Source organism: Vigna unguiculata, chromosome 10, assembly GCF_037176805.1.
Source record: "Vigna unguiculata cultivar grain cowpea cultivar isolate G323 ecotype 2 chromosome 10, ASM3717680v1, whole genome shotgun sequence".
Taxonomy (NCBI): domain Eukaryota; kingdom Viridiplantae; phylum Streptophyta; class Magnoliopsida; order Fabales; family Fabaceae; genus Vigna; species Vigna unguiculata.
Genome location: NC_140801.1, coordinates 38,426,464 through 38,440,251, shown reverse-complemented (window position 1 = coordinate 38,440,251; position 13,788 = coordinate 38,426,464). Strand labels below are relative to the sequence as shown.

At 41.1% G+C, this 13,788-nt stretch overlaps 1 protein-coding gene and 1 pseudogene across 1 annotated transcript; both read right to left on the bottom strand.

Annotated features, from left to right (window-relative positions):
- Positions 1-4,000: 4,000 nt before the first annotated feature.
- On the bottom strand, positions 4,001-11,905 carry LOC146882539 (uncharacterized; annotated as a pseudogene).
- Positions 11,906-12,102: 197 nt separating this feature from the next.
- LOC146882538 (uncharacterized) lies at positions 12,103-13,386 on the bottom strand. The gene is made up of 2 exons (XM_085667443.1): positions 12,747-13,386; positions 12,103-12,656 (listed from the first exon to the last, which is right to left on the bottom strand). The coding sequence occupies exons 1-2, from the start codon at positions 13,384-13,386 to the stop codon at positions 12,103-12,105; spliced, it is 1,194 nt and encodes a 397-aa protein (XP_085523569.1).
- Positions 13,387-13,788: the final 402 nt, after the last annotated feature.

Sequence of the window (13,788 nt, the reverse complement as noted above, 5' to 3'; positions counted from 1 at the left end):
GCGAGCGACCGGACAGACACAATAAAGTGAAAGAGAATATTTTTTCATTTTTTGGATTTTTTACTTTTGTAATTTTTAATAATTTTCAAATATTTGGTTTCCTAGGAATAAAAAAATAATAATAATGATAAATAAATAACGAAAATAAATAAATAGTAATAATAAAAGTAAATAAACAAATAAACAAATAAATAAATAAAAGGAAATAATTTAATTAAGAAGGGTGAAAGTGGGAAACAAAATATGAGGGTGTATGAGTGATTAATGGGAGGTACATGAAGTAAATGAGGTGTGTTTATTAAAGGTGGTGGTGCGGCTAGTAAAATATAAAATAAATTCAAAATGAGAGTAGAAAGTGTGTGCAGGGGTGCGGAATTAGTAATTGTGGAGGTGCGCGAGGAAGTAAAAATGCAGCAAAAGCCCAGCAAGCGAAAAAACGAGGCGGGGGTGCGGGATTATCGGAAATGGAGGTGTACGAAGAAAATAAAAAAGGATAAACATGGAGGTGTATGAGATAAAGAACGGGAGTGCATGTGATAATGGAGGAGTGCGAAGAATAAAAAAAAAGGAGGTGCAGCGAGCAGAAGAAGTGGGCTGATCCACTTTGGTTGAAATAAGGAATGAGAACCCTACTTTTGACTCAAGCTTCCTTCTCTTCACTTCATCACCAACGGCACCCTTCTCTCGAGCCACCAACAACACGACTCCGGCCCTGTGCAGCTCAGCCAGTGCACCCTCAGGATGCCAAAAAAGGAAAGAGCTAGGCATGCAGGAAATTAAATGCTCCGCCACTTCTTTCTCTTTACTGTATATTTTTGTTTTTTTTGTTTTTTTTTTTGTTTTTGTTTTTGTTTTCACGTCTTCTTTATTCTTTTTTTCAAATATGTTTTTCTTTTTACCTTTTTTTTTCGTTTTCCTTTTTTTTCCTTTCTTTCTTTTTGTTTTTCTTTTCACCTTTTTTTTCGTTTTCTTTTTTTTCCTTTCTTTTTTAATCCGTTTTTTTAAATAATAATAATAATAGTAATAAAATGAAATAAAATAAAAATAAATATGAAGAAAATTGAAAACAAAGAAAAAGAAAAATAAAGAAAACCAAAATAAAATAAAATAAAATAAAATAAATAAACAAATAAAAATAAAATGAGATAAAAGGACATAATAAAATCAAAGCAAACCAAGATAAGTAAGAAAAAAAAAATATAAATAAATAAGTAAAAATAATAATAACAAAAAGTAATAAATAAATAAATAGATGAACAAAATGTATATATTATAATCCGGACAAAATTGGGTGTTGACAGCTGCCCCTCTTTACTTAGATTTTACTAGGTAATCTGAAAATTGACTTTTCATTGTTTCATAGTAAAAGATAAGTAAAGATAGAGACGCAAATTTTGTTCGGATTTCGAAGAGGAAAATGGTGAATAAAAAAAAGAATTAAACGGGTGCAATGACCGATTCTATGGAGAAGGTCAAGATTCAGGCCTCAGAAAGATTTGGTGGCTATTACCGAGAAAAGGGTTACAACCCAAAAGAGATTTGGCCAATCCCAAGGAGAGGGCCGAGATGAGGAGAAGTCGATGACCATTTCAATGAAGAGGGTCTCAATGTGACACAGGTATCAATGACCATTACCTTGTAGGGGGTCATGATGTGAAGAAATCAATGACCATTACTTTGCAGAGGGCCTCGATGCAACCAAGAAATCAATGACCATTGCTTTGCAGAGGGCCTTGACGTGACACAGAAATCAATGACCATTACTTTGCAGAGGGTCATGATGTAACCATACAGAGATCAGTGACCATTCCATTGGAGATGGTCTATATATGAAAGGATTCGATGACTATTATTGAGCAGAGGGTCTTGATCCGTCCAACAATTTGACCATTCCCAAGGAAATGGTTATAACCTGGACTTGACTGTTCCCAAGGAGAGGGTCGTTGTCCAAAAGGAGAACACAAGGATCTGACCATTCCTAAGGAGAGGGTCATGAGGAGAGGAGGATTTGGACTTGACCAATCCCAAGGAGAGGGTCGCCATCTGAAAGGATAACCTGGAGATGCTTTTCATGTGTTGGCAAACATTACGTGAAAGCTTATCACTGGTGAAACTTGTGCAGAACATTTGTCTTGACTAAACGTTTGAATCCATTTTTGAATGATATAACATATTGAAATGCATGAACGCATGGATGCATGGATAAAATTCACGTGAAGCTTTTGTTTTTGTTTTTTTTTTTTTTTACAAAGATGCTCTTGTTTTGGAATTAGTTGTCAACGTTGTCGTCAAATCCAAGGCATGTTCAAGTCACGTCCCTGATATTATGTTCAAGCAAAAATAGTGGGGAGTGGTGAAAGATCCTGGTGCACATTGCAAGCTTTTGTTGTTCTTTGTTTTTTTTTGGCGCATCATGCAAAACATACTAGCTCGAACTCATGAATGAATGAGGGATAGGAACCAGTTTTGTAAGAGGCTGAACAATTGTTCATGGGCAACATTACCGGTGGTCAGGTTAATACTCAAGAAGAAACATGCAAGGTTTGAAAACTGCCCCAGTTTTGTTGCGTTGGACAAGAGCGTAGTTTGATGAGACGGAAAGGATTGCCCCAATTTGAATCTTTTACTTAACTCATAGGCTGATGGGAAATTTTCCTCCATTTTCTATCTTTATTATTTTATTTTTTACTCACTCTCTCTCCTCTTTTTTTTTTTTTTTTGCCGATTTGTGTTGTCAACCGCTTATTTTTGTCCACGAGTTAAGCTCATGAGAAGATCAAGACAAACATTCTTCAATCAATGTGAACTTTTCTTAGCTTGTAGCGTGGCTAGGGGTTAAGAGGTTTATGAAAGAAATGGTCGATAAGGCCCAAGTATGAGTTTCCAGGTATTAATTTTGGAACAAAAATCATTTGCGTGACACCCTGTAAGCTTTTCACTTGAAATTTCGTGGTGTTCTATCATCTTTATTTTCATTTTTCTTTCCCTTTTTCACATCCTTCATGTCCTTTGCATTGTTATCACTTTGTGATTTTCTGACATGCATTTCTAGATTTCTTTTTCATTGATCTATTTGAACACCTCTTATGTGTTTCGGGTAACTTGACATGCCGATGATTCTTGTCCAGGGATACTGAAAGAAGTTTTTAATTTTGGCTCAAAGGGGGGTGCAAATGGATATATGATTTTTCCTTTACATTCGGGTAGGGGAAGGAAGCCACACGTCATTCCAAAGTTTATTTGCCTTATTTTCACATGAACTTAGCTCTAAGCCAAAATTCGGCAGCATCTAACCCATTCCACTTTCATATTCTTTTCTCTTCCCATATCGCCTTTGTAGGTTTTTCGTTCTAATAAACAATCCTTTTTTGTTCTTCCCAACTTGTGGCTTTGGCCTATGGTTAGACAAAGTCAACTAAAAAAACCTGCCACAGTACACTCTTCTTTATTTCCTAGGGCAATCCTTTATTTTAGAGGGAAGTGAACGAATTGGGGGTTCGAGCAATATGAATGCAGATGCTTCAACAAGGGATGAACACAAGTTATGCTTAGAGTGACAAACCATGGAAAAAAACTTTCCCTTCTCCCCACTTTTTGTATTTTTATTCCCTTTTTCTCCTCATTTTTTTGAAAATGCCATGCACTTGACAACTTTATTAACAACAAATTCCAAAATTGATTTCCTTCTTTTTTTTTTTGAACCTTTTTTCTTTTTTTCTTTTTTATTATTTTACTTCCACGACACCCTTTAGAAGCGGGCCTGCTCTTAGAGATCATACCTGTGATGCCTCATTGGTATGTATATGGCTTTATTCTTCTTTTTCCCCTTTTTTTTTAGATTATCTGTTACTTATTCTCTTTACGAGCTCAGTGTGACATCAATTGTTTCAAATTTATGGAAAAACCCAAATGGTATTTATTGAACGAAAGACAAAGCAGAGTACAACAGATTTGGATACAATGTTGGTATCCCCTAGTAGCGTATCCTATCAAGGAATCATCATGCATAAAATTTTTTGACCACGTCAGAATTGACCGGTAACGGTAATTCCTCCCCATCCATCCTTGTGAGAATTAGTGCCCCACCAGAAAATGCTTTCTTCACCACATATGGGCCTTCATAATTTGGAGTCCACTTGCCCCTGTGATCCTTCTGTATAGGCAAGATCTTCTTCAAGACTAGCTCGCCTTCATGGAGCTCTCTAGGGCGCACCCTCTTATCGAACGTTTTTTTCATTCTTCTTTGGTATAACTGTCCGTAACACACTGCTGTTAGCCTCTTCTCCTCAATGAGGTTGAGCTGGTCAAACCGAGCTTGAATCCATTCAGCCTCTTCCAATTGGGTCTCCATTAACACTCGTAGGGATGGAATTTCTACTTCAAAAGGTAGCACTGCCTCCATTCCGTATACCAGAGAGAAAGGTGTTGCCCCAGTCGATGTACGTACTGAAGTACGATACCCATGCAAAGCGAAAGGAAGCATCTCGTGCCAATCTTTATACGTAACCACCATTTTCTGTACAATTTTCTTAGTGTTCTTATTATCAGCCTCGACTGCCCCATTCCTTTTTGGACGATAGGGAGAAGAATTATGATGTTGGATTTTAAATCCTTCACACAATTCAGTCATCATTCGATTGTTCAGGTTGGTGGCGTTATCGGTGATTATCTTGTTGGGCAATCCGTATCTGCAAATCAGCTCTCTTTTTATGAATTTAGTCACAATTTTTCTTGTCACATTGGCGTAAGAAGCAGCTTCTACCCACTTAGTGAAGTAATCAATTGCAACCAGTATAAAGCGATGTCCGTTCGAGGCTTTTGGCTCTATGACTCCAATAACATCTATCCCCCACATTGAAAATGGCCATGGTGCAGACATTACGTTTAAAGTAGTGGGCGCCATATTGATATTATCCGCATATTTCTGACACTTCTCACACTTCCTCACGTGCATGCAACAATCACTCTCCATGGTCAACCAAAAGTAACCAGCCCTCAAGATCTTCCTGGCCATTGAGTGCCCATTCATGTGTGTGCCGAAGGTACCTCCATGAACTTCCTCCAATATTGACTTGGCCTCTTTTGCATCCACGCATCGAAGGAGAACCATGTCATGGTTTCTCTTGTACAACACATCCCCACTTAAGATAAAACTTGCAGCCAACCTTCTCAGTGTCCTTTTATCATTCTCAGATGCTTCTTCGGGGTATTCCCTGGTTTTTAAGTAGCGTTTGACATCAAAATACCAAGGCCTACCATCTAATTCTTCTTCAATGAAGTGACAATATGTTGGCTCTTCGTGGCTCTTCATTTGGATCATTGGCAATACCCCATCTTGATTAACCTCGAACATCGATGACAAAGTAGCTAAGGCATCCGCCAACTGGTTATCTTCTCGTGGGATGTGTTGAAATTCAATGGAATCAAAATACTCCACCAACTCCATGATGTAAGCTCTGTAGGGAATCAACTTCGGATCCCCAGTCTCCCATTCCCCCTTCAATTGATGGATAACCAATGCTGAATCTCCGTACACATTCAAAAATTTTGCCTTCGATTCAATTGCGGCTTGGATGCCTATAGCGCAAGCTTCATATTCAGCGATATTATTCGTGCAATTAAAACACAATCTTGCGGTCATTGGAATGTACTGATTCTCTGGAGATATCAGTATTGCCCCTATACCATGTCCCATGATGTTAGAAGCTCCATCGAATAATAACGTCCATGTCTTTCCATTTTGCTCTTCCTGATCACCTTCAAACAAGGCCATGATATCTTCATCAGGGAATTCAGGCTGCACCGACTGGTAATCGCTAATAGGTTGTTGAGCCAGATATTCAGCCAGAGCACTACCCTTGATAGATTTCTGTGTGACATATATAATGTCGTATTCTCACAATAGCATCTGCCACCGGGCTATCCTTCCAGTCAAAGCGGGTTTTTCAAAAATATACTTGATGGGGTCCATCTTGGATATCAACCAGGTAGAATGACTCAACATGTATTGCCTTAGACGATGGGCGGCCCATGCCAATGCGCAACAGGTTCGCTCTAAAAACGAGTATCGTCGTTCGCATTCTGTGAACTTCTTGCTCAGGTAGTATATGGCGTGCTCTCTTTTTCCAGTTTCATCATGCTGACCTAATACACAACCCATTGACTCGTCCAGTACAGTCAAATACAGAATTAGTGGTCTCCCTGGTTCCGGTGGCCGTAAGACTGGAGGATCTTGTAGATATTGTTTAATTTTGTCGAAAGCAGCCTGACAGTCTTCATTCCACTTGACAGCCTGATTTTTACGCAATAGCTTGAATATTGGTTCGCAGGTGGAAGTCAACTGGGAGATGAACCTAGCAATGTAGTTCAGTCTGCCCAAGAAACCTCGCACCTCCTTCTCCGTGTTAGGAGTAGGCATTTTGATTATCGCGCGCATCTTGTCAGGATCAACCTCAATCCCCTTTTGACTGACAATGAAACCCAACAACTTTCCAGATTTCACACCGAATGTGCATTTAGCCGGGTTTAGTTTAAGCTTGAACTTCCTCAATCTCTCAAATAATTTCTTCAGGTTGAGGATGTGCTCTGCTTCTGACTCGGACTTGGCGATCATATCATCTACATAGACCTCAATTTCTTTGTGCATCATATCATGAAAAAGCGCCACAATGGCCCTTTGATAGGTTGCTCCGACATTCTTGAGTCCGAAAGACATCACCTTATAGCAAAATGTCCCCCATAATGTGATAAATGTGGTCTTTTCCATATCTTCAGGTGCCATCTTGATCTGATTATATCCTGAGAAGCCGTCCATAAATGAAAATAGTGAGAATCTGGCTGTATTATCCACTAATGTGTCGATGTGAGGCAATGGGAAATTGTCTTTTGGACTCGCACGGTTCAAATCTCGATAATCAACGCACATCCGAACTTTGCCATCCTTCTTAGGCACTGGTACAATATTTGCCACCCATTGAGGGTATTTTGCCACAGCTAAAAATCTAGCGTCAAATTGCTTTTGCACTTCTTCTTTGATCTTTAATGACATTTCTGGTTTCATTCTCCTTAGCTTTTGTCTAGCTGGAGGACATTCCGGCTTGAGTGGAAGTTTATGTTGCACTATATCAGTATCTAAACCAGGCATGTCATTATACGACCAAGCAAACACATCCCTAAATTCTTTTAGTAAAGCGCATAGTTCTTGTTTCACTTCTCTCTTCATACTAGTGCCAATCTTCACTTCTTTCTTCTCACCCTCCTCTCCTAGGTTAAGTATTTCAACATCCTCTTGATGGGGTTTTATTTCCTTAGATTCTTGTTCCACTAACCTCATTAGTTCAGGGGAGGGTTCCGGATCATCTTCATAATCATCTTCCATATTATCGACAGGGTGCTCAAAATTGGGGATATCGACATTGTTATTTTCAAAACATTCATTGTCATATCTGCATTATTCGAGTTTATAAAAACGATAAACAAACAACAATGCAAAACAAAAAATAACAAAGGTAGCAAACACAAATTGATTATCACGCTGAGCATAAAGAAAAAGGTGTCAGCCCGTTAAGTCATGAATCCTAGAGCTCCGGGTAAAGCAGTAGGATTAATTAAAAATATTACATTTTAACCAAATTAAACATCACAGGTAGATCCAAAGTCTCCCAATTGTCGAGTGGTGCATCTGAAGTGCATGGCCGCACAAAATTCGAGCTTCCAAGTTCGTCTTCATCGTTGACGGTTGTTATCTGGCTAGTGTTGATCCACCCAGCACTGCGGAAGCTCTCTTTGATGTCGTAAATGCGAATCTTTCCTAATCCCAGCTCCTTCCCTTGCATGCGGGCCACACCACGTTCTCTCCTTTCTTCAACTAACCTTCTTTTGTCTTCTCGAGTAGACTTGTATCCTAGGCCGTATCTGTTTCTTTTCTCAGTGACCTCCAGAGGAAATATCAGTCCATGCTTATCCTTGCCTAGCCCTTTTCCGTACTCATATCCCTCTTTCAGCATGACCTTGGCAGTCATAAGGGAGGCACGAGACAAGCGTGGGTTCGTTGGATATGGCTGCACATAAGCATTGCCCACAATTTCCAAAGATTGGAATGCTGTCTCGAGGGCTTCTTCTGCTGCTTCAATATAGCGAGAGGACGATGGTCCACTTACCAAAATATCTTCCTCTCCTGAAACTATCACTAGTTTATCGCCCATGACATATTTCAACTTTTGGTGCAAGGTTGAAGGCACCACACCCGCCGAGTGAATCCAAGGGCGACCCAACAAGCAACTGTATGCTGGGAGGATATCCATCACTTGAAAGGTTACTTGAAAAACACATGGCCCAATTTGGATCGGCAGTTCTACCTCTCCCATCACCTCTCTTTTGCTCCCATCAAAAGCCCTCACGATCATTGCACTTGGTTTCATGTGGATACCCTCACACGGAAGCTTTCCCAATGTTGCTTTTGGCATTACATTCAAGGAAGAACCATTGTCGATTAATACTCGTGCTATGACATGATCCAAGCATTTTACAGAGACATGGAGGGCCTTGTTGTGTCCTCTCCCTTCAGTAGGTATCTCCTCGTCAGTGAAAGTGAGGTAATTGTTAGCAGTGATGTTGCTAACAATTCCCTCAAAACTATCCAGAGAGATATTCTTCTCCACATGCGCCCCACTGAGTATCTTCATTAGTAGCTTTCTATGTGAGGTTGAATGCATGAGTAAATCCAAAAGAGAGATCCGAGCAGGCATGCGATTCAGCTGCTCGACCACTTTATACTCACTCTGTTGTATGAACTTCAAAAACTCACTAGCCTCTTCATTAGATATTTCTTTCTTGTTGTCTTTTCTCAGTCCTTTATCGGTTTGTATCATCTTCCCCTTCAAGAATTCATTAGCATTTTTGTTCATCATCGGTTCACTACTACCTGTTCCATCTTTCATCAAGATTGGAGGCGTGAATATTCGACCACTCCTAGTCATTCCACCGTTGCCCGAAATGTTTTCAACCACTGGCTCACCACTGGTGGGCTGGCCTTCTATTCGTTGTTCCCCACCCGACACACATACACCATATTTCCACGGAACAGCTTTCTCACTCTTGTAAGGAAAAGAGGAGGGTGCTTGGATAGTAATAGGTTGCCTTTCTTACATTGTTAGTGTAGGGGTGGATCTGGTGAAATGAATCACCAATGGCTCTGGTAAAGTCACATCGGGTTTCCCTCCATCTTGTGCAAATACTTCCTCCTCCATACCCTCACGACATACTTGCACAAAATTTCTGTCAAGCAAACTTTGTAAAACATCCTCGAACTTGGTGCACTCGTCGATCGAATGTTTAACGCCCAGATGGAATCCGCATTTTTCACTCAAGTTATACCCCCCTGTCAACAGACCCAATTGCAACAATGTCTCAAAAATAAACCGTTTCGAGCTCCGAATTTCGTTCACTTTCTTCACTAGCTTGTGTTCCCTGACCTCAATGGCATTTGTCGAGGGATTCCCATGTCCAGAAAGGGGATTATCTTCGACACTAGGTTTGTCTTCGTGAAACTTTACCCACCCTGAGCTGATTAAAGCTTCCACTTTGTGTTTAAGGGCTACACACTTCTCAGTAGAGTGACCAACTCCCCCTCCGTGATAATCACATTTAGCGTTTGGATCATAATTCTTTGGGAATGGAGGTTGCATAGGTTTCATCGGGCAAATTTCCACCAAACGCTTTTGGAGAAGATAAGGTAACAATTCCGTATATGTTATAGGAATGGGGGTGAACTGAACAAAATTCCTCTCTTGATTTCTCCTCAGATTGGCGTTTTGACCTGCATTTCGGTTGAAATTTGAGTTAGGTTCAGTTTTCCAAGAACCATTTGGGGGATGCTGCGGTTGATAAAGATTCGACCCTTGATAAAACCCTTGTTGCTGAGGTTGTGTTTGATGAACAGACACTGCATTGGCCACATAAGGAGGTTGGTTCATGTGAGGTCGATAATTATGAGCGGGAGCCCGACTTTCCCACGTTGGCATCACCGAGGCTGTGTGTGCTTCCACTTCCTTCTTCTTTCCTAGATGGAAACCGGTTTTCTTAGAAGTTGCAGCCGCGAACGGGCCATATGCAATTTTTCCACTCTTTAACCCAATTTCTATCCTTTCACCAATAATAATGATATCAGCGAAATTGGAGGACACATTCCCCAACACGTGCTCATAAAATGGTGATTATAGTGTGTTTACAAACGTCGCCACCATCTCTTTATCAAGTAGTGGTGGCTCAACCTGAGCAGCCAACTCTCTCCACCGTTGTGCATATTCCTTGAAGGACTTAGTGTCCTTCTTGGCCATATTTTGCAATTGCAATCTATCCGGTGCGCTATCCGTGTTGTACTTATACTGCTTTACAAAGGCCTCTGCCAAATCCATCCAGGAATGAATTCGAGATGGCTCCAAGTGTGTATACCAATTCAGCGCAACACCAGCCAAACTATCTTGGAAGCAATGTATCAACAACTTGTCATCATAGGCATAAGCAGCCATCTTTCTACCATACATTGTCAGATGGCTCTTAGGGCACGTGGTACCCTGATACTTTTCAAATTCTGGGACCTTGAACTTATGTGGTATCATCACACCAGGAACCAAGCTTAACCTTGCAACATCACCGAACCCATAGCTTCCACCACCTTCAATGGCTCGAACCCTCTCTTCAAGAATCTCAAGCTTACTTTTAGCCCCATCAATACCGGTGGACACTACTTGGGTTGTAGCGTGCGGCATGACCTTAGCCAAAGCATCTTCGTCAATAGTTATGTTTGGAGTATTTTGTGCCACAGTCACCCTTGGTTCTGCGAATGTGACTGTCTCCTTCATTCCTACTCCTGTCGTGGGCGTCGAGGCTAATATCGGCCCTTGAGTATTGATTGGTAGTGTGTTGTTAGTCACAGGAAAGGAAAAGGAAGTTTGCTCCGCCTCCGAATATTCCCCAACGGGTGGGGTGTATCCCGGAGGCAGACCGTACATTGGGAACGGGATTGACATGCCCTGAGTGTTCTGGACTTCATATCGAGGAACTTGAGGGTGAATGTTTTCCTCGATCCTTGCAGAGGAGGCTTCTCCCGAAGTCTTCACGACTTTAAGGCTTCTAGGATCTGGCTCACTTGATCTTTCAACTGGTTAATGTCGGCCTTCACAGCTTCATGAGCTTCTTCCCAATCTTCCATGATTCTATGGTTAGCTCGTGTGCGGTAAGGGTGTCGTGGAAAGTTTGCCGTTGTATTTGCTTTTGCTCTATTATTTTTATTAAATGAAATGAATTATGAAAAATGAAAAAAATGAAAATGAATGCAAACATTTATCTTAGCCAGAAATTTTAAAGCCGTGAGAACCTTGAGGTAACATATCATAGAAATTAACATGAAATTTAGTCCATCACATATTATCAAAACAACCCGATCATCCACTAGTCTTTTACATTCATTACACGAGAAAAGAAAGAAAAACTATTCTCTAGCCCTGGCTATCATGTTCTTCATCTCCCTTATCAATTCCTTACAATGACTAAAGAACGCCTCAATTTCCCTAGGCGGATTGAATATCGGTAGTGCAGCCTCTGCTTCAGCCAATAATCGCGGAATATCTTCGATTGCTCCATTTGCAAGGGAAGCCAGCTGTGAGAAACATCTCCTCCAATGTTCCATGGCCATCTCCTGCTCGATTGAGTATTCATTCATTCGACTTATCACCTCTTCATGTTGCTTTTCCAATTCAGCTCTATGCCAACGTTCTTCATCCATCTTCACCTCATAGGTCGACATCATTTCCCTAATCTGTCGTTCGACCTCACTGATCCTAACTTGAGCGTTGTGCAACCGCTTTAGTGCTTCAGTCTTCTCTCTCTTAAATTCTTCACACATTTGATCTCTTTAGCGCTTAGATGTTGCTGCTGCATCTCTCTCTCGGTCCCTTGATTTTAACGCGGTGTTGGCTGCAGCCAAATCCTGTTTAACTCTGAAAGCATGATCTCGTTCTTCTCTTTATTTCCTAAGAATTCCTTCATACGCTTTTGTCACTTCCTCCATATACTCGTGTCGGAGACTTTGAAGCTCAGTAATCAATTGGCACTTTTGAGTTTCATCTTCTCCATCTCCTCTTTCAACCCCCTCATTTCCTCAGACTCAGCAGGTTCTGACTGCTCAGGAGCAGGAGAGTCTGATTTGAAAGGTAACTTGATCGTGTTAACCCTTTCCAGAATCCATCGTCGGTAGGATATCTTCTCGTCGATCACCCATGGCCTTAGGTCTTTTTCTACACGCAGGACCTCACCCCAAGCACTCCTGATTCGGCGAATTAGATCAAGGGAAATTCCTTCTTCATAATAAGTCCAAACGGCAACCAAGGATTCTGGAGTTGGGGAGCTCTTGATCGGACACCCAAATTGTCGCTGAGCCAAGACAGGGTTATAATTCACGCAACTTCTAGTGCCTATTAGGGGGACGTTAGGGAAAGTCCCACAAGAAATGACATGTGACTTTGGCAATCCCGGGACACACCATCTAATTCTTCCCCCATTCAAACTCGCACAAAACTGGGCCCATTCCTTCGCCCCCCGAATTTCAATGCCGCTAGGTGGTAACTCTCCAATAAGACATTCGGCATTCAATGTACCTAGACAGATTCAAGATATAAACCACACATACAACATAGGTACACAGCATAGCATCTTCTTCCTCTTAAGTGTGTGGCATAGGTTCAAACTCCCATACACATCAGCTAGAATCGTAGTGACTGGACTTTCTGAATGAATCTTGTAGGCAACAAACACATCGAGGGCGGTTTGATCAACAAAATTTTCCATGTTAGGGAAGAGTATGACTCCATAAAGTGTGAGAGCCAACACATCCATGAACGTCTCCCCCACTTCTTTTTCCGCCAAACGACGCAAATGCCCTTCTAAATATCCTTGAGGGATCCCCTTCGAGTTGCCCTTGGAGGCCATCTTACCCTCCAGCTCGGCAGGGTGTACCTTCAAGATTCCAGCCAACGTAGAGATAGATGCATGTTGCTCTGAATGTCTGTAAGGGACTTTATCTTCCACTGACAAGCCCAGAATTTGTTCGAACTCTTCTATTGTTGGTGCCAATTGAAAATCCTGGAAGGTGAAACATCTGAGTGGCAGATCATAATATTGAGCCAGAGCAGTGACGACCGATGCTTGGACTTCCACATTCAGCAACCTCAATAAGTTCCCATGCTGCTTCTTGAAAGCATTCCTCTGTATAGTCTTCATTTGTTGCACTATTTCCTTTAGACCACTCAAATTACTGTCTATAACTCTGATAGGTAGCTTCTTCTTCAAGGCATCTGACCCTAAATTTCCCCCGACTCGAAATTCCATGTTAATTTCTCTTGTTTCTCACAAATTCAATCACGACCTTAAAATCTCTGACCTAGAATCTCAAAAATGTTATGACATGTTATGACAGGGTACATGTTATGCATGAACAAATAATCAAAATGCATGTACAATGATGTCATAAAAGAATGTACAAATGCGTGACTTTATCGCAAATCGAAATAAAATGAGAAAGGCGAGATGGGAATTAAGGTAATGCACATGCCTCCCTTTGTGCCTTAATAGAGGTTCGGCGCCTAATGGTTCTAAGCTAAAATACATGCCTCACCAGGATTGTTTCTTAATACTTAAAGATCAAGGTCACTAGAGCTATGGCCCACTTCCTGGCATTTCCCACAACAGTTGGTAGACAACAAGATGCGGGAGTACCAACGAAGCAAACAA